The 21,172-nt window shown below is 45.5% G+C and overlaps 1 protein-coding gene across 3 annotated transcripts in view; it reads right to left on the bottom strand.

Moving 5' to 3' along the window:
- The window catches only part of SLC38A9 (solute carrier family 38 member 9), a 1,177,634-nt gene that overhangs the window by 379,043 nt on the left and 777,419 nt on the right, over positions 1 to 21,172 (bottom strand). For all 3 annotated transcript variants that reach the window (XM_069627285.1, XM_069627284.1, XM_069627286.1), the window contains one exon: positions 9,214 to 9,320. In XM_069627285.1, coding sequence (XP_069483386.1) covers positions 9,214 to 9,320 — 107 coding nt within the window. The remainder of the gene's footprint in view (positions 1 to 9,213; positions 9,321 to 21,172) is intronic.

Raw genomic sequence — 21,172 nt, forward strand, 5'->3', positions numbered from 1 at the left:
GAATATTGTTTCATGCCATGTATATGCTGCTTTTTTCATGATTATGCACTTTATTTGATGCTGCTAGATTCATGTGTCCTATGCTGCTGGCAATTTTGTATATTGCAAGCAATATTCAAGCTCTACATTGCTAATTTGTCTTCCAATGCGCATTTTATCTATCAGATTGATCTGTAATCTATAATCGGTTTACAGCGTTCTCTATAGCATGATTTCTGGTGTATGGTCTATTGGTTTCACATGTTATTTACCGGTCTGTGGCTGCTTGTCAGTGTGCAGTATGTCTACTAAAATACTTTCTGCAGCCTTACTTGTATGTTCTAGAGGCCAGGGACTATATAATCCAACACTATTTGTGTAGGGTTTACGTGGTTGGATGTTAAAATATTCTGTTGTGGAACGATGATGATTTTTTGGCACTTGCATTCCATTGGCATCCACAATCGCACCATTGACATTTTTATTGGCACCTTAACATCTGTTGGCAACTTTATTTTTGATTGCCATTTATCCACTTTCAGACGTAGGTCTAGGGTGCCTTTTGTTTCATTTACAAAAGTTACCGTCTCAAGTTGCCATTCTTTTACTTAGCATGAGATTGGGTTTCAGGCTATTTGTGGTATTTCTTCACACTTTGCACTTTAAATCAGGATTGGCTATTTATTAATGCCCATGTCCTTTTTAATCTGTCTTTTGATCATTTGCACTTTGTATTCTTGTATTTTACTTGAAACTTGTATATGCGGTAGTGGGACGTTGTGTATCAGAGTTTGCAATGTTATTCACAATTTAACATGACCGCCGCACAATCCCTTCTAAATAGACTTCACCATGTGGGGTCTAGTTTTGGCGAATGGGACAAACTATATAGTTGTGCTTTTTTGTGTGTGGGGAACTCCTTGATTCTTTATGTGAACAAGCACCAGGTTTGGTGTGAAACGCGTTATTGTTGCTGGCTTCTGTCGTTCTGGGGAGAGGGGGGGGGGGTAACTAGAGGGACTGCCCTGCGAAGGATTAAGGGCTAACGAGATATGGAACAATAAGGCGTCCTGACACTTACCGTTTTGAATTTACTCTGATTCGTGTAAACGGGCATATTGTTTCATGCCAAGAATTCTTGAATTAACAAAAACGTACACGAATCAGAGTAAATTCAAAACGGTAAGTGTCAGGACGCCTTATTGTTTCATATCAGGATTCTCTCGTTCCTGCTGAGCTTTCCCTTTTAAATATTTGGACTTTACATCCTGTGTCTATGTGCTGTCATTTTTCAGTGCAGCTGTGTTCGATCCAGGCCCTTTTTGTGATATATATATATATATATATATATATTTTAACAGGGCCTGCGGTAGCGGTGTTAGGGAGAATGCTCTGTTTAGGCTGAATTTCCTAACCTAGTGAGTCCCCCAGCAGCTTTGCTGGATTTTTGGGGTTTATTTTTTTCTCCGGCCAAGAGTGAGACTCTTTTACCCTCACTCTTGGGCATGACTTGAGTGTTTCTGTGACTTGCTATGTGCTTATGGGCTATGGGGTATTTTTTCCCCATAGGCTATCATTGGTTTTTAAATGTGTGTTACACAGCACCCTCAGTGCAGTAACACAGGGGTGTCCTAGAGACCCCCAAACATAGACTCCACACCCTGGGACTGACTACTGTCTCCCTGAGTCTGTAAAGTCACCATTGACTTTACTAGTCTTAACTTAGGAACTTAACCAGTACAAACCATCATACTGTGGAAGTACTGGTAGGGGCAATTAGATTGCACCTGGGTCTGTTGTCGAGGGGGTACTGTCCCGTCCCCCCTCGCCGAGTTTCTGGCTGGTGGCAGTGGATACCACCGAAATATTCCACCGGAATATTTCCCAATGGGATTTCCCATTGATTTTAATGCACCACTTTTTGGTGCAATGTTAAAGATACCGCCGGTTTATTTATTTAATATAAATTCACCGGTTGGGATTTTTTGCCAGAACTCGCTGCCAAAATGGCGTCTAGGTTCACTTCAGTAACCCTGAACCCGAGTCGAGCCAGGCTGTATGAATGGGGGTTTGCTGCATAAAAGCAGGGTTTTTGGGACTGGTTCTTCAGAAGTCGCCACAGGACCTAAGAAGCCGAAGAGGGAGAAGCCGAGCCGACCTGCCAAGACGACCAGGACGACACCACCGGTGGAGCCCTGCGGAACCGTCTCACCACTTTTCCAGACGACAGTGGAGATCTCCCGCCTGGAGAGTCTTCTTCCCTTGACTGGTGGGGACAACCAGTTTCTGCCTTCTTTTCGCCGCCCTGAAGCATCTCGTGGCCGCCTTGCCTGTGCCAAGCACCCCGGCAACCGGGATACCACTTTTTACCTCAACCGCGAAAGAGGGGTAACATCCTTTTAACCGGAAAAACTCCACGGCGGGTTTCTTCCCTGGTAGTGCAACGACCTTCAGCTTTCCTCCACGACGAGATCTTCTCCTCCTCTGGACGACGCCGCGACTTTCACCCACTACCAGGAACAACTGCCCCTGCTGGAAGATCCTTCCCATTTTAAAGGTACCGTGTTCCGCCCGGCTTCCCTTGCCACCGATTGTACGGGGTAGATTTAGCCCTCGGCTCTCGACCCTGGGTAAGCCTGGGACACCCTAACTAAACTTTTCTAAACTTGGAAAAACCTTTTCTACTCACCTGTAAAGACTTTTGGCATTGTGTGATATTGGGCATCTTTTCGCCTGGCTTTCCCTAGAGTGGGCCTGGCAACCGAACTTCCTTGCTCCTCAATAGACTGCCTTTCTACACTCACTGTGAATCTCTGAAAAGTGTTTTGCCTTGCTGTTTTCACTTCTTTTGCCTTTTCCCTCCCTTTTTAACTAACTTGTTGGAGTGCCATCTAACGTTAAGCGCTCACCTCTGTTTGGAAATAAGTGGCGTTAACTTAGACTTGTCCAACAAATAAATAGGGATGTACATATAAGTAATAGTGACTGGGTTTTGACTTACTTACCTTTTCTGTGCTAGTGTAAATTATGAGTGTGTCTTTTAAATAAATAATTATATACTTTTACACCTAGCTCTGGTCAGTGTTTGCTTGTACTACTGTGCCTCTGTACCTATTATGTATGCTCTGTATACTGCCTAACTCTTCTTGAGGGAAGTCTGACTGCTCAGCCACAGCTACCAGGTAAATCTGGGTGGTACAGACTGCTACCAAGTGGGTTTACTGCCAAACACCTGTAGTCTTAAATCTTTTGCAGTGGTCCCAGAGGGAACTGCACAGGTTTCTGTCTAACAAGCGGCCCTGTAGTTATGGTTCAGTTGCTCAACTCATAGAAAAAAAACTTTTTGGTGGCTTATAACTTTGGCGCCGTATGACAAATCGTCACCAAACTTCGCAAAAAAAGTATATGGCCATCTCGGAATGATTCTCGGAAGTTTGGTGCGGTTTGGACCGGGGCGGGGGGGTGGCAAAGTTATATGGTGGTGCCAACATTTCTGAAATCCTCAAAGGATAAAATGTTTTGCTTGCACCTACATCCCAAACTCTTAGCCGGATCTTCATCAAACGTGCGCGAGGAGCGGCAGCCTGGTCCCAAAAGTGTGCTTTTGCAAATTTGGTGTAAATCCATCCAGTAGTTTTGAAAAAAATGGCCAAAAAGTAGGCAACATTTTTTTGTGAAGTCCGGTCCGCTGACTCATTTCCTGATTCGGAGTTCGCGGACATCAAGCCACCCCCTGATTAGCCAGGGGGTGTCTGCGGACGCCGAATCAGGAAAGCCTACAAAGTAACTAACGGACAATATAAGGAAAGACCAGGAAAGGGCAGTGTCCCCCTGGCATAGTGGGCTCTAAAGCCCTGCTACGTGGAAAACGACCAGGGAAGGGGAGTGTCCCCTGGCATCGTCGGATCTAAAACCCAGTCAAGTTGGAAAAGACCAGGGAAGGGGAGTGTCCCCGTGGCACATAACCTCCGAGCCAAAACCAGTAGCCTTGAGAGCCATCAAACGGCTGCAGAAGGACAGCCAATTATTGTTTATTTTCCCAGGTGAGAGTTTTGTGGTACATTAACTGTGAGGGTCAGAGTAGGTTTTTGGACACAGGACTGTAGACATTTTTACTTTGGACATCCTAACAAAAAGTGGTCTATTTAGTAGTGCTGAGGCATGGAAATCCCTCATAGAATTAGGGACTGTGCGGCCTTTTTCCAATCCCCCTTTTGAGTTAGAATAAAAGCATTGTAAAGCACATCACTGTGTCTGTGTTTTGTCACTCTAATCTCACACCGCAGACAGCGCGGTGAAAAAAAAGGCTGGAAATTACATTAGGGCTTATTTTGTGGCCGAAAGAGGCCATAACATGTCGTTAGGTAATTACCCCAAGTTACCTCAGGTGAACTCTTTAAGTTGAATTTCATTTTGCCTAATTGGAAAATGAAAAATGTAAAATGTAATCTATAGTATGCACCTATGAGACTTTTCCCGGACCTTCCTCAAGTCTGGGACTGGAGGGGTCGCCCATTGTGACACCAGCTGCGTCTCCGGGTGCCTAATTCTAATGCATGAGCATCATTAGCACTGTGATAATAATGATCAGCAAAACAGGAATCATTATCAATATGTTTCATGTATTGTCATTAAGTTTATTTCTATTTTTTACCATTGCATATTTTTGTGTTAATATTTATTCCATTTCTATTTTCTCATTCCACGCGGAATTGAATTCTTTTTATTTTTCATTCCATTTGACATCTGGCACTATTTAGGATCCCGCTAAGATCCTTCATTCATTAACACTTTCCATATATCAATTAGGCAGTTTACTTCCTCATATATCACCACAGGAGTCCACGCCGCGTTTGTTGTAACGCGACGCGGCTACGTGCATCAAAGTAGTTCCATTGTCATGCCAACGGTTACACAGGGAAGCCACGTACTCGCGGTAGGTGCACTGCAAGCAGCTGAAAAGATACAGAAGTTGTCTCCACCGTGAGGTGGGTCCCATACAGATTGCATAGTATTTTGAGCATTATATTTAACTCCACACTGCCTTGGAGCTCGAACACGTAACTATCATTTAATACAATATAGAATACACACTGTTGTTACGCTACCGGCAGCCTGCATAAGCTTCACAAGACAGCTTTGCTGATTTGATACGCTTTCATAGCACACATCAGAATTCCATCTTGTTTTCAAAACGGTCGACTATCACACAGGTAATTTTCTTAGAGAAGCAAATTTTGTTTTTAAACCGCAATCATTTAAAACCCAACTAACCTTTATTTATTATTATTTTTTCCATTTGGACTTCGTGCTTTGATGACACTTGACAAAATTATGAATATGGTATGTTTTATAACCTCTATTCTATACTTTGTTTACTTTATGCTTGTATTACACTAATGATCTAATTGTATTATGTAAGATTCGCCCTGATGAAGGAGGAAACTCCGAAATGCATTGGCAATTGAGTCTAACTTGATGGATATGTTGACTGCTTCCTCGCTAAGACACAATTAGTGATTTCTAATTTGAAGATAAACTTCATGGATAAATACTTTTAATATGAGTTATTATGGCGTAGATTGATTTTATTGAATTTTGGCTCATTTATAATATACTTGAATACAAGAAAAGATATACCTGCGTCCTACAAACTATGAACTCCCATATCCCTAGTTGGGTACAAACAGAGAGCGATTGTGTGGCTAGGTACGGTTACCCAGCCTTTTGCTACATAGAGTCAGGGTGTCTCCAAACTCTTCACAGTCAGCTCCTGAACACTCCAGAATTAATTTCGAAACAGTCTTTCTGATTCAATCTACCATATTTTGAATTTTTGTTTAAAAGAGATTAACATTGTGGTGCCCACTCATTTTTCGCTTTGCTTATGTTCAACTAAACCTCCATAAGGCTATGGAGAAAGCAGAATAGCAATTGTAACATGCCAACTATGGATAACTTCAGTCAGGAAACCCTGATAATTCTAACAGTAGATCAACTGAAAGAAATGTTTAAAGTCAGGGGTCTTAGTGTAAAAGGAAAGACAAATGAATTGATTACAAGGTTGTTGAATTACCAAAGTTTGGGTAGTAGGCCCACAACACCTACTAACCCAAGAAATGTGGTAAATGATGAGGATGACAGTATACGGTGAGGGGAAGTGGAAGAGTCTCAGGATGAGGATCTGTTTCTGCCACAACTTGCCTTGTTGTCTCAGCCTGTTTCCATTGGGACCCCACAAGGTCCGACATTGAGCACAGAATATGTTTCTCTTGAGACGAAGAAAATAGAGTTGGAAAAAAAAAAAAGAATTGAAGCTCAAAGAGAAGCCAAACATCAGGACATCAGATTTAGGGAGTTGGAAATGCAACATGAAATGGATATGAAAAGATTGCCTCTTGAATCTGCTTCCATCCCAGAGTCCTCTAGGTCTTCCAGTACCAAGAGGCCTTGCCTGCCCAAAGAAGCAATGAGTATGTATGATGTGAAACTTGATATATTGGATTGGTTGGGTACTTTTGAATACACTCATGGGATTCAGGGACTCAGAGGGAATGATTGAATTCCCTGGCTTTTGTCTAGGCTCACCCAGAATGCATCTCAAGCTGTAATGGAATTGGATGTCTTGGAAAAACTGTGAAGCTGTCATTAATAGCCAGATTGGGGAAGACTCCTTCCCAGTACCGTAAGAGGTTTAGGACCTTCAAACAGTCTGATGGTACCCCTTGGGCTACCTGGGCATGTGAATGCTTGAAGAATTTAGATGGTTGGGTTAAGGGTTACAGAGTGAACACCTTTGAAGGAATGAGAAATCTGTTTTTGTTAGAATCTATTTTTGATGCCTGCTCTCCTGAACTGAGACAGCACTTGGCTGACTCAAAAGAGATTGATCCCAAGAAGTTAGCAAAGGTTGCAGACTTGTGGGTAGCCAACAGAGCCCCTCACAAGGATTCTGGGGCCACTCACAAGAAGGATGAGAAGCAGCAGCACAAGAAAGAGGGAAAAGAGAATTCTAATTCCAACCATCCAAAAGAAGGCCACAAACAAAATAAAGGTAAATTCCAAGGGAAACCGAAGTCTAGTGAACTCTCTGGTGCAAAACCAGAGGGGGGTCAGCAGAAGCCCCCATTCCAGAGAGCATTTGGAAAATGCTACGCATGTGGGTAAACTGACCATGTGAAAGGGGATCCCAGATGCAAGGGTAAACCTTCAGGGGTCCACACTGCCTCCTTAGCCTTCAACCCTGTGGACAAAGTTCATATGCCAAGTGGTAACTTTCAATTATTGGCTGAAGACCCCATTGGAGTCTCAGCCAGTGTTTCTTTAGTGTCCCTGGGTCTGTGGGAACAACATAATGTGGATGTGTACAACTTCATTCAAAATAACACAAAAGAATATTACAAGGACAGTGTGCTTGTAAATGGCCAGGAGACCTCTGCCATTAGAGACACTGGGGCAAGAATTACAGTGGTTGATGAAAGTTTCCTCAAACCTGATGGTGTGGCTGAGGCACCCAAAGATCCCACTAAACTTGCAGGAGGCCCAATTCAAATGGTTCCAATACTGCCAGCTCTCATCCAGTGCAATAATATGACTGTTAGAATACCTGTCAGTGGACAAAAAGAAGTGCCTGGGAGAGTCCTGCTGGGGAATGACTTAAAAACTCTTGGAGTTGTATCAAGCACCACCAGATCTCCCAGTAAAAGGAAGCAAGAGCAAACAAGATTGGCCAGAGAGACAACTTTGGATGACTCTCAATGGAAGGTTACAGAGATTCCTATAACCCCCAGTCCACAGGAAGGACACCCTTCTAATTCCAGGACAAAGAAAGACAAAAGGGAAACCGACGGTCTCTGGAAGAAAGAAAGGCATTACACCTAAACTTGTTCTAAGGACACAGACATTCCTGAAAGGACAGTCCGAGGTCACCCCAGTGGCCCCCCACCAGCTGAGGCTGAGTGGGAGGGACAACCAGAAAGTGGTGAAATAGCTACAAGCCAATGAACGCTATTAAGGATGTTGACCAACAAAACTTGAACATGTCTTCCTATATGAAATGCCAATTAGGGGGTGGGGGGAGCTTGCACAAGTAATACCTGAAGCCAATAGAACATAAAGTGTAAAACTGTAAAACGGTGTTATACCCAAAGAGAACGATTGTAAGAAGACCTGGTGACAGTAGTACATCAAGCAGTGAACCTTTGGGGGAAGATACCCAGCAGGAGAGTATACCAGGGGATCTACCAAGCCTAGTAGGGGGTGGGGGAAAGGGGAGGTTTACTGACAGGGAAGTACACCACACAATCCATCCAGAATATGTGAAAGGGAAAATACTTTATGAAAGGATTCCTGGCAGGAATACCAGATCATCATCTTTGAGAAGTTGCTGAGTGGATAAGACACTTTTGGCATCCTTCGTTGGAAGAGACACCTTCATCTGTAAGGACGGGTTGTGTGAAAGACATTTCTACCACTCTTCAATAAGTATTGGTTGAACTGAACGTTTCCAATATTGTACTTGAAACAGTTCAGGGGAAGAGAATCATCCCCTGGATACAAGGCATGTTTTGCTGGATTTATATACTTAGTTTTTGCATGTATTTGTCTGAGTTTAAAGCAGAGATGTTTACCTTGCACATTTTGTTGTGCATTATAAGTGTGAGGGGCAGATATGTTTTGGACACAAGGACAGTTTTCCTTAGTTGGACGAGACATACTGATCCCTAGGTTTGATTTCATAGGTAGGGAAACTCATTTGGATAGGGATAGGAAGTCCTTTATCCAAACCTTTTTATTTTAATAAAATGTCTAATGTTGAAAACATGTTTTGTCCGCCTCTCATTTCTGACCCCTCACACTCTGCTGAATGAGGCAAGATGAGCTAATTATATCATGCAAAATCATAACACTTTTAGGATAAGATGCTAAAATAGTTGGACAGTCTGAACAGGCTGCACTGGATATGACAAAAGAAATAGCACCGTCTAATGGGACATATCTTAATAAATTGTAATAATCAAATGCAAAAGAAACAAGAGCAAATATGTAAATGCACAAGATAATGTTGACATAAAACCCTGATCTGTGCAAGGTTCAGTAAACTGCTTACTAATGCTTTATTGGAGGGGGAAAACATTTATAGAAGAGATATGAATGGATTTCTCTTTTATTTGTAAATACATTCATTATATTTGCTTTATTTTCAAATGTGGAAGAAACAACTCAAATACTTACATTGTTTTCAGGGATCCTGTTATTCTTGAGGAGTGTGATAATACAGTTATGAATGAAGAAGGCGAGAGTCAGCACCCCAGTAAATTGAGGAAACGACCATCTGAATTCTGACAAAAATAAGACAGAAAAGCCACTTGAGCATATGAAATATTTCCAAATAGGTTTCTGTGCAAAGCTGCTTTGAATGGCAAATTCTCTTCGTAATTTCCCCAAAAATAATGTGTTACCTTTTTAACAAAGGCGATCCACAATTTGCTAGATGTACATTTAAGATAAAGCAGAATCTTAGTATTTCCATGTACATTTAATCTTGTTTTGACCACCTTGATCACTAGCCTGCTCCTATATTAATGGGCTATACAAATTCAGTCAGTCATTCAATAGAGCCAGCTTCCACTATCACCGGCTGTCACGGTCAGTAAAAAAAACAACTATTTGAAAAGGATAGTTTTCAATAAGAGTTCTTTATTTTCTGGGTGCACTCAGTCGATCGCCTTTTTGGTTCTTTGCTCAGTTTGCCATCTCTGTGGCAATTATTTCACTAGGTTGCCAGCTATTTGGGTTTCCATTGCCGTTCACTCTCATTATCGGATAGACATCTTTTCTTTTGTAGCTTTCCTATTGGCTCCAAAGGGACCCCCAGCATATCTGCAGATGCTCTGTGTGACCCTGGACTGATATTTGGAAGTGAGGTCTTTTTCAACTTTACACTGTGTCACAGCTGTTTTGAGAACATTGGTCGGTTATTATGGCCACCAATGCAGAAGGACTTCTATCCCCATTTAAAACCCCTTTCAAGAAGCAAAACTACCATTCTTGGGGAGAGTACTGAAGGGGACAATTGCTTCCCCTTGATTTTACTTTGTGTATTTTAGACTTTCCTGTAAAACAAAAGCAGGTTGCTGGCAGTGGCACCACTCAACTATTTGTGGGTGTAACTCTATTATGTCCCTATAACGTTTACTGTGAGGTGGATATTTTAAAAGAATGGTGATCCAAAATGGATACACTTGTTTTAAGTACTTCCTTTTCGGTTCTGTACTTGTTGCCTTTCTTCCCCTTGCCCCAGTGTTGGAAAGGGCCATGTAGAATTATGCATTTTAACTGGCTTCTTGGAAGAAACCCAGGAAATGGACTGCATAAGGGAACTGGCTGGAAATGGGTAAGGGAATGTAGACATGACCAATACACATTCCAGCTAGAGTGATGTCCCTCTGGTCGGAATGTGGGGATGTTGGCTTTTCGGGACTGGATAAAACCCTTCTGCAATGGGGCAGGTCTTCTTGGTTTGTCCGGCCTAGGAATTCATATATTAGGACAGAAACTAAAGCCATTCGACAGTCTACCACTAGAGCAAAGAATCCACAGAAGAGACCACTGAAGGACTGCTGAACCAACCATTGCCAAAGACCTCCAATGCGGAGGCAAAGCCCTGCCCTTCATCGACAAGTACACCTGTACTTGGTGCCGCCCTCCTTTAAACTAGTCGGTCTAACACATCTGAAGTCCTGCTCTCCTGCTCTCCTCTGGAGCTAGGAAGAGGCGCTGAGCCAGTATCTGGTTTGCATTCTCAAACGCCTACATTGCAAGGATCTAGTCTAGCCATGGTAATAGAACTTTTTCCAATATCCTTTTTGTGGCACTGAAACCTTGGTCTACTGGTGCTGCTCTTTGTCCAAGAGGAGAACCTTCCTAAAGCCCAAATTCACTGGTCCGGTTTCTAGTTCTGGAAGGTTGCTGATAAACCGGAAGCGCCGGATATAGTGATAAAAGTGTCATCCGAAGAAGACTCTGCACCTGCAAATACCCTTGAACTGATGGCAGAAAAAGTGTGAGCCATGACTTACCAAGGGTAGTTGCTTTTCGTGATCAGAGTTTGAGAGGAATGGGTGCACACTTGATTTGGAGCGCCCCTATCCCCAACTCACTCCTAAGTGTGCAAAAGGCATTCCCTGAAGCTACCTGGGGCTGTCCTTTGGTGGTGGAGACAGTCAGGCCGCCCTGTCTTGGGTCTCCCTGGCCACAAGGATAGGTAGCTACCTGGAAAATCTAATTTATATATACTACAAAACTATTGCACCTACTCTAGGACTATCACTGCATCAAGTCATTGTCCCTTATTGCAGAACTGTGAGAAACATTACAAAGTCTCCTTAAAGTAAAAGTGGTATGTACCTTGAACATTGCAATCACCCAGGGATAGGGTTTGGACCTCAAGCTTAGTGCTGGTGTGCATTATCCTACATGGCTTCTGTAAGATTTTGTAGCCGCTTTTTCCTCCACATTCAGTGATTGTAACAGCGTCAATGCTTAAACTATGTACATTCTGAAGTGTAGTGTGCGTTCCAATTGGGACACCAAACTGTGTTGAATATGTGTAAATATTACCTGACTTAGAATGTAGTATATTTTACTGAATGCCTGTGTGTTGGTAAATAAATCATTTTTTTTTGTTTGGGCTATTAGGTGGTGCTTACACCTTACCTCCTATAAGCCAAAACTATAGCATTAGACTATAGATGGGGTTAAATGGCATATGAGGAGGGACACAAAGCTTGCAGGTGGTGTTTGGTTATTTGCCAAGCCATTGACTTCCCATCAAGCCTTACTATCAAACTTTGAACTTGAAGTGCCTGCCAGTGTTTTTTCAAAGCAGTCTGCTGAAATGTAATGACCTAATTGGAGATGTAAACCACTACTTGTGTAATAGAAATGTCTTACCCAGGTCTGCCTTCAGCCATTCGATTTATGAGCATTAGGCTTGTCCTTCACTTAAGTCTTGTTAAAAACAAGCATTGACAAAGACAAATGTTTAGGCTTTTGCATATGCATAAGGCATTTTCTAGGCACTATTAGATGCACAGCACCATTTTGCACCTGCTACCATCAACAGTCAGCCAGTGTGGCAGTGCCTGGCAAGTGCCTTTCCCATGCCTACACAAAAGCCCAAACTTATTGCCAATGCTTGTTGTATTTGGCATGGGTGGATGTTCTTTTGCATGTCAAGCTCTTGTCTTTGTTAACTGTACTGCCCACCAAACCCCTGATCCAAGACTAACTGCTTATCCTCGAGTTCGTAAATATTCTTTTTGCTGCTTTTCCTCCATAGACATCAATGGGACGCCCTTCCTTTTGCTATGGTTTTCAACATTTCCTGACTTTTGAAGGTAAGTGAAGCCTATTTGCCCCACTTACCATGCTAAACTCATCGGTTTGGGGGGCACTGATCAGTCCTTATGGCCATCAGTGCAGGAATCTGTAAGGATCATCCTTCTCGCCACTACTATTCAACATTTACCCGTCACAGCTAATTCAAATAATCAAAAGACATGGCCTCACCTGTTTCAATTACGCTGACGACACACAAGTCTACAAAATACAAGACTCACATGAAGACAACGCAACACTAGAGAACTGCCTTCGTGAAATATACAACTGGCTGAAGTTAAACTACCTTAAACTCAACCCAGTCAAAACAGAAATAATGATCATCACAAAAAACAGAGGAGGCAACCTCTACATCCCATGGCCAATCGAACATGGCGAAACCCCAGCCCCATCGACTGTTAAAAACCCGGAAGTCCTGACTCACTCTAGAACCACAAGTAAACGCCCTAATCAAGAAATCTTTTTTTCTCCTGCGATCGGTTAAAAGGATCCTACTATTCCTCCCATTCATCAACAAAGCAACTGCCGTCATCGCCCTCATCATGTCCAGACTAGACTACGCAAACAGCCTGTATCTAGGCTTGCCTGAACGACTCCTAAATAAACTCCAACGCATACAAAATGCGGCAGCCAGGAGGGCGCCTGAGGACCACCCAAGATGGCGGCTCCTCTGTGAGCTCCCTGGACGCCCTTCATGAATCCTGAAAAATCGCAGCAATCCTGACACCCTGCCCATACTCTTTGCGGATGCAGTCTCCCTGGCAGCAGCTGCACAGTTTGCACCTTGAATGGCTGGGTGAAGCGTCCCTGAAGACCCTGAGCAGCGGGGGGCTGAGACCCGTGTCAGGCAGTGTCCGCGTGGCTTGGGCTGGCCCTGTCCCCTTGGAGGCTACGAGAGCGGCCGCACCAGATCCCCCAGCCCGTGGGTGTCGGCGGCCACGGGGAGCGGGAAGAGGTCAGCCGTGCCGGCAAGAACAGCGAGCGGGACCCGGGACTCCGCCGCAACGCCTGGCGAGGCGAGGGTGAAGCACCAGGGCACTGCGGCATTGAGACTGCTATGGAGGAGGAGCCGGCCGGCGGCATTCAGCTGTGCCAGAGGTGAGAAGCGCAGCGGACAGCAACGCAGCCACACAGCGTGGAGCGCAGCCAGTCGCAGCGACCCGTGGAAGGAAGGCAGAAGCATGCAGCCTCCCCACGGTGATCCGCCACGCCTGAATAAATTCATAACCCTGGCACTGTAAAGACAAGAGCGGTGGGGAGAGGAACGTTGGACGCAGGGCGACCCCCTCCTCCACTACCCGGCCATAACTGCAGTGCTTGAGGCAACACACTTGGGAGCCAACAGAAGGGGCAGGCATCTATAACGACACCTCAGTGGGCGACCACCAGGGTGATTGCTGTCCATACCAGGGACCAAACCGGAGGCACCCGAGTCCTCCCAACACGCAGGGCCTGCAGAGATCCGGCAACAACAGCAAACAGAAGCCATTCACCCCAGCCCCTCGAGTACCATGATCACCTATCCTGTCAGCGCCCATCTGGGGGACATGAGGGAATGAGCCCCGCGCCTTCCAGAACCAGTAACTCCACGGGCGCACATCAATGTAAGCCCCAGCGCCGGAGTTGACCACACATAGCGCTGTGAGGCGGGGGCCCCCTACACCCCCGGCAGCAGCAGAACCTGGAACCAGGATCGCCCTTCAGAATTGCCCCGCCCCAGACAGCAGCAAATAAACATGCACTACAGGAGACTCGACCCCGTGGATTCACACCTCGCGCCGAAGCGTAATTCGCCAGCATATCCAGGCCGGATCGGATTCTCAGCGATCTTGCACTGTGGCGACACGGGGCAAAGCCGCAACAAGCACCAAGATGGGCAAACTTAACTTTGATGCAGAACCAGCATCAAAAACTCCAAGACAGGAAAACTGCCCGGACTCCCCTCGCAACCACGACGAATCAGAGGAGGAACACCGGAGGCAGGTAGACATCCGCTAGATCCTTCTGGATCTCAAAACAGGGATCAGGAACCTGGACAACAAAATGGACACGCTTTCATCCAAGGTAGACCTACTCCAACAGCATTTGGAAAAACACAGACAGAGACTGGACAACGCCAAACAAAGAATTTTGGACCAGGACGACGGAACCGCCTCACTAACAATGAGGGTATCAATACTAGAAACCCAAATAAAAGCAGTCATGGCCAAGAACGAAGACTTGGAGGGGGCGCTCTCGCCGGAACAATATAAGTGTGGTTGGAGTTAGAGAACAAGCAACACCTAACAAAATGGAGGATCTTATAGAGAAAATGTGCAGAGACCTCTTCGGCGGCGCGGCCCTCTCCCAACTGTTTGTGATCGAAAGGGCCCACAGGATCCCAACCGCCAAACTAGCCCCTGGGCCCCTCCTCGCCCCAATCATAGCCAAGCTGCTGTATTCTAAAGACCGGGATACTATCCTGAGGTTGGCAAGGGAGAAAGGAATCCTCCAATACGACGGAGATGCGATACAACTCTTCCCGGACTTCTCTCCAACAGTCCAAGCCCAAAGAAGATCTTTCACAGCAGTCAAACGGCAGCTACGGGAGAACCAAATCACATACTCTATGCTTTTCCCTGCAAAACTTCGCGTCCAGTTCGAGGGGAAGGTCCAGTTCTTCAACTCACCGGAGGAGGCTACATTATTCCTAGATAGGCAAGGCTGTAAAGCGCCAAACGGTGGCCGGGCAGCCCCGCGTAGGTAGCGTGCCGAGAGAAATCCACCATGAACCACAAATTCATGTACTGCAAACACACCAAAGTTACTAAACGTCAGGACATAACGCACAGATTAAAGAAAGAGCACCTACACTTGGGGGGTCGCTAGCGCCCCACGCACAGCAGCATGCCTACTACGGGGGGGGGACCAAACTGACATGTTGGGGGTTGTCCGTGCAAGGGTCAGTTCATTAAAGTTGTTTTTGTTACGCAGCGGCCATCCCTCGCCTCGCCTTGTCCTGCCGCTTGCTGTGCCTAACTCATCAAGCACAATTATGCCTACAGACAGTCTGCTTCTCTACAACAGACCACCAACGGTCTGCTTCCAGTTCAAGCGTTCTGAACAAGGATCCCACCCGACTAATTCAAGGTAGCAACGTGGAATATTTGGGGAGGTAATATTCAAGCAAAAACACAGAACAGAAAGATCCTGCAATTTCTCAAACGTCATAATGTAGATGTGGTACTGATACAGGAAACACACCTCCTCCCACAAACAGAATGTTAGGGAGAATTCTCATTCTTTGGCTAATTTCCCTTACCTATAGAGTCCCCCAGCAGCTTTGCTGGATTTTAAGGGTTTGTTTCTTTTTTCTGCTAAGAGTGAGACTCTTTTTTTCCCCACTCTTAGGCATTTTTGCTATGTGTGTTCTAGGGTATTTTTCGTGCTTAATGTCTATGGGATTGTCTTAATCCCATAGGAACCATCTTTATTCACATGTGTTACACAGCACCCTCAGTGCAGTGACAGAGGGGTGTCGTAGCGATCCCCAAACATAGAATCCATACCCTGGGACTGACTACTGTCTCCCAGGGCATGTAAAGTCCCAATTGACTTTACTAGTCAAATCCTATGAACTAAACCAGTACAACCCATCTTACTATGGAGGTACTGAAAAGGGTTAATAGTTTTTCCCTTGTGTTCATTTTCGAGAGGGTACCGTATAGTCCCTCTCTCAAAAGTTTATGGCTGATGGCAGTGGTTACTACCATAAATATTCGACCGGAAATATTTCCCTATGGGATTTTCCAATTGTTCGAGGCTACCACTTTTTCTGACAGCCTCTAACATACCGCCGGTGCATTTTAATATTAACTTGACTCCGGTAGGTTTTATTTGCCAGAACTTTAATATAACTTCTTTCTTGTGTCTTTCTCTAAACTCCTAATCTAGGTCGACGATCCTTTGTTCGTCCTTTTGGCAGGCTTCTGCCGAGAAGCCCTCCTTTCGGCGCCACTGAGTCTGGGGTGGGTCCATTGTGTGGGAGGGGGAGTAGGACCCCTGGACAGGGATGCCTCAGCAACCCATGTCGCACTCTATCCTGATAGGCTGGAGGGTCTCCCGCCAAGATGACCACTCCACTGTGTGAGTGATAGCTAGGATGTATGAATGGGGATCTTTTTGCATAAAAGCAGGGTCCTGAGGACTGGAAAAGCAAGACGTCCCCACTGGAACTAAGAAGCCGAAGAGGAGAGAAGCCAAAGACATCTGCAACGACTGAACCACCAGTGAAGCCCTGCTGCAGCGTCTCACCACTTTTCTCCACACGAGAGAAGATCTTCATCTGCAAGAGCCTTCTTCCCTTGAGCTGGTGGGGCCAACCAGTTTGCCAATCGCCTTCCCGGACCTGCCTTGGTCGAATCTCCCGTACCCTGTACTGGGAGGCCGGATAGCCAGGCACCAGTCCACCCGGACCGCGATTTAAAGGAGCGTACCTTTTATTCGTCGGGCAGCACCGCGGCTGGTTTCATCCCTGAGTAGTGCAGTAACTCGAACCTTCCTCCACGACGAGAGCCTCTCTTCCTCTGCTGGATCACCCGAACTGCAGGAACTGCCAGGAACAACCGCCACAGCAGGAGCCACTTCTTCATTTAAAGGTACATTGTTCCGCCAGGCTGCCCTTTCTTCGCGGTAGCACTAAAGCGGTTTTAAATGCTTTACCTACCTGTTGGGTTGGCCACCCCTCTCTCTTAACATTGTCTTTTCAACTTCTGCATCCACCTTTTCAAAATCGTTAACAATAGACTTGACTGCAGCTACAAGAACATTTTTCTCCTGGGCTCTTGCCCTGTATCACTAACTCTGGCCCAGGCCTACTGACTCTGGCTACATTTGTTAGACCTGCCTTCTTTAGATTGATTCTCAACTAGAACTGTGTTGGTGCACCTACTTCTTATAACTACCCTTTCCACCCCCTTTCTAAACCTTGTGAAATGACATTTTGCTCAGTTTTCATTTAAGTATTGCCTATACTGATGCACTGTCTTACTTAAACTGGTTCACAAACTTATGGGAAGTGGTGCTAGGGTGTGTAAGAAACTGTTTCTATATAACTTGTGCTTTCCCTCCCTTGTGAGAAATTGATAGAGGATCCCTTGTGTGTGGTTTTCACTGTGCTGTTTTGCTCAGTTTTCACTCTGGTTCACTTGGTCTACAATTTAACTTGGGAGTGTGTATATTTTTCCTTTGACTTAATTTAACTTGCTTGATGACTGTGATACATGTGTTTTATTAGAAGTGTATAAAATAAATATATATATACTTTTTAATACAAAGCTTTGGTCAGTGTTTCCTTGTGCCATAGTACTGTAGGCCTATTGTGTAAACCCTGAATACTGCTCATTTCCCTCTTGAGATAAGTCTGACTGCTCAGCCACGGCTACCAACTAAATCTTTGTGGTACAGACTGATATCAAAGGGGATTTATTGCTCTCACCTGTAGTCTTAATCTTCTGTAGTGCTCCCTAAGGGAACTGCACAGGATTCTGCCTAACACAGAACACCTCTGGGCCCGATGCTGGGGCTGCCACCGCTACTTCTCCTCCTATTCGTCATATGCCAGAGGAGTGGCCACCCTCATCAACCCCAAAGTGGGCTTCCGCCTGATAAAAATGGAAAAAGACAGTGCGGGCAGAGCCCTCCTGGTGCAGGGAGTCATCACTGGGAAAATCGTCACATTCGTAAACTCATTTAGTCCCAACGTCGATTGTGCAAACAACTTCGATTGGGTCCTAGCACAGCTTGCACAGTCAGGGGCGGTGATCTCAATACCCACCTTGACCCGCAACAAGATAAATCGCACTCTATCACGGTTCAACCATCCAGAGCCAGCCTCCAAGTGCAAGAGATCTGCAGGGCATACAACCTAGTCGACATATGGAGACATGGAAACTGGGAAACGCGCAAATACATCTTTCACTCTGAAGTCCATCATTCCAGTTCACGCATCGACTATTTACTTGTCTCAGCGCAAAGCATTTTCCAATGGAGATGTTGCCAGATCCTCCCAAAAACCTTTTCGGATCATGCTACGGTCACACTCGAATGCAATCTTCCCAACGCAAAACCAATAGCACTGCACTGGCGCTTCACACCCGGAGCGCTGACGGACCAGGTATTCTCAGCTGAACTACGCAAGGAGATCACATCCTTATTAGAAAGTAATCGAGATTCAGTCTCCTCAGCGGGAACATTGTGGGAAACGTTGAAGTGTTATGTAAGAGGAGTGTCCATCGCCAAGGAAAACGGAATTCTAAAGACAATACATTGTGAGTTGGCGACCAGTGGGACATGCCTAAAGGCTCTAGAACTACAGCTCACAGATATAGATCCCAAAGACACCCAAGCACAGCTCAAAGAAGAACTACTTAAATTCAGGTCCATAGCAGAACGGGAGTTGAAGTTCCTACACAGCGGCCACCAGATACGTCAATATGGTGAAGGGCAACGGCTGGAAGCGCTCTTGGCCTGTCTGATCGCCGCCGACAGGAAACCCACCTTGGTGGAAAGAATTTGCACAACACAAGGGACATTAGCCCACACAGAACCAGAAATATTCAAAACTTTCCGCTCTTTTTACCAAGACCTTTACAGTACACAACACTTGCACGACCCTGAACACCCACTTAACTACTTAGCAGACAGAGAGCTATACTGGGTAGAGAGGGAACTACGCAAACCCCTAAATATTCCCATTATGTTGGAAGAAATACTAGAAGCAATAAAGAGCTTGCCCAACACTAAGGCCCCCGGCCCCGATGGTCTAATTGGAGAATTTTACAAAGCTTTCTCGTCATTAATAGCCCCCCTTCTCCTGAAGGTCTACGAGGAAGCATTGGAGACAGGTATCCTTCTGCAGTCCTTAAGGGAATCTAACGTAATTCTCCTACACAAAAAGGACAAGCCCCCCGAGGAATGCTGCTCCTACAGACCGATTTCCCTAATTAACCTAGACAATAAGATACTGGCCAAAATCCTATCCAACCGATTGATCCCTCCGATGCCGGCACTGGTACTCACCGACCATGCTGGTTTTGTGCCTGGACGTAATCCGACATTCGGCATCAGGAGAATGTTTGGAGCCATGGCAGCAATTGAGCCTACACACCAGGCAGCCGCAGTCCTCTTGGACGCTGAAAAGGCCTTCGATTCCATCGAATTGCCTTTTATGTTTGCGGTACTCAGACAACACAGCTTGGGGAACCAGTTTCTCAAACTAGTTGCGCTGTTATATAACAAACCCCAATCAACCATCGTCCTCGGCTCATCCAAATCGACACACATCCCTCTCCAACGCGGGACCAGACAAGGCTGCCCACTGTCGGCGCTGATATTTGCACTAGTGAGGGAACCACTGGCTTCCAACCTACGCGCACAACACCTCCATAGAGGCCTTGCCATAGGTCCCCACAAAGTGGTCATTTCCTTTTACGCCGACAACATGGTGCTATTTATCCAAAACCCCACCGAAAATCTAAACCCCATAATGCATGGCGGTGCCTGGGGAAACTAAAAAGCCTAATTTTGGAGTTAATATGGGCCGGTAAACCGGCATGGGTGGACTATTCAACACTCATATTGCCGACAACAAGAGGGGGGCTCGCGCTTCTCGACCTTGAATGTTACTATTGGGCAACACAGGCGCATTTTCTGAGCCACTGGTACTCCGTCCGTTTCGCCAGGCCCCACGTACAAATAGAACGAGCCCTGGCATCTCCGAATCTACTGAGAGCTGTCATCAGTCAACAATCGGTGCCACACGTCACACTAAACGTGGTGCTGGCTATGTATGCCATATGGAGAAAAAAATAAAAAATAAATAAAAAAATAAAAAAAAAATCGCCCAAAAGTATGGGGCAGCAACTAGATACTCACTGCTACTACACATAACATTTATACCAGAGATACCGTTGACAAATGAAAAGGTTTTCCTCCAATGGGCAGACAAAGTAAAAATGCAATAATTCGGCGATCTATTCATCAAGGAAACATTCTTGTCACCCCAACAAGCCAGGGAAAGAGGTAGCACCTCATCTCTAGACACATTCATATACTTCAGATTGCGCTATGCTATCCAAGCTCTCCTCCCCTCATTCCCACAGCAACCCCCAACCTGGTCATTACTGCATAACTTAATACAAGCACAAGGAGAGGGCAAACTGATATCCTCAATATATAGATCCCTCCTAAAAGACACGGCACCAGAGAACACGCACATGAAAGCAAGGTGGGAAAAAGTGCTACAAACCACCATCCCCGAAGAAGAATGGGCATACATACTCAATCAAACCCAGAGGGTCGCATTGAACTCACGGTTTAAACTTATCCACTTTCACCATCTACATCAAACATACTATACCCCAGCTAAAAGGTGCAGACACAGACCAGAGTCAGAGGCGAAATGCGAGAGGTGCGGAAAACCAGCTGCCGGCTTCTTTCACCTCGCTTGGAGCTGTCCAGCACTGTCCAAATTTTGGTCCCAAGTCATCCAAGAGACTGAGGCGATAATAGGAGAGGAGCTAAAGCCTATTCCCACAGTGGCGTTGCTCTGGATGACGAAACACCTGACATCCGCAACGAGGAAACTAGCAAACGTTTTGTTGATCCTGGCACGCAGAAGAGTAGCAATGGCCTGTGGTCGCAGCCCGGCCCCCTCAGTCACAAAATGGCAAAAGGACGTACTCTACTGTCAGGATGTGGGGACGGAGTTCATAAAAATGTCACCCTTACACGCACGTCCTCCGGACATCTG

Source organism: Ambystoma mexicanum, chromosome 6p (assembly GCF_040938575.1).
Source record: "Ambystoma mexicanum isolate Mex_15411 chromosome 6p, UKY_AmexF1_1, whole genome shotgun sequence".
In the NCBI taxonomy this organism is placed as follows: Eukaryota; Metazoa; Chordata; class Amphibia; order Caudata; family Ambystomatidae; genus Ambystoma; species Ambystoma mexicanum.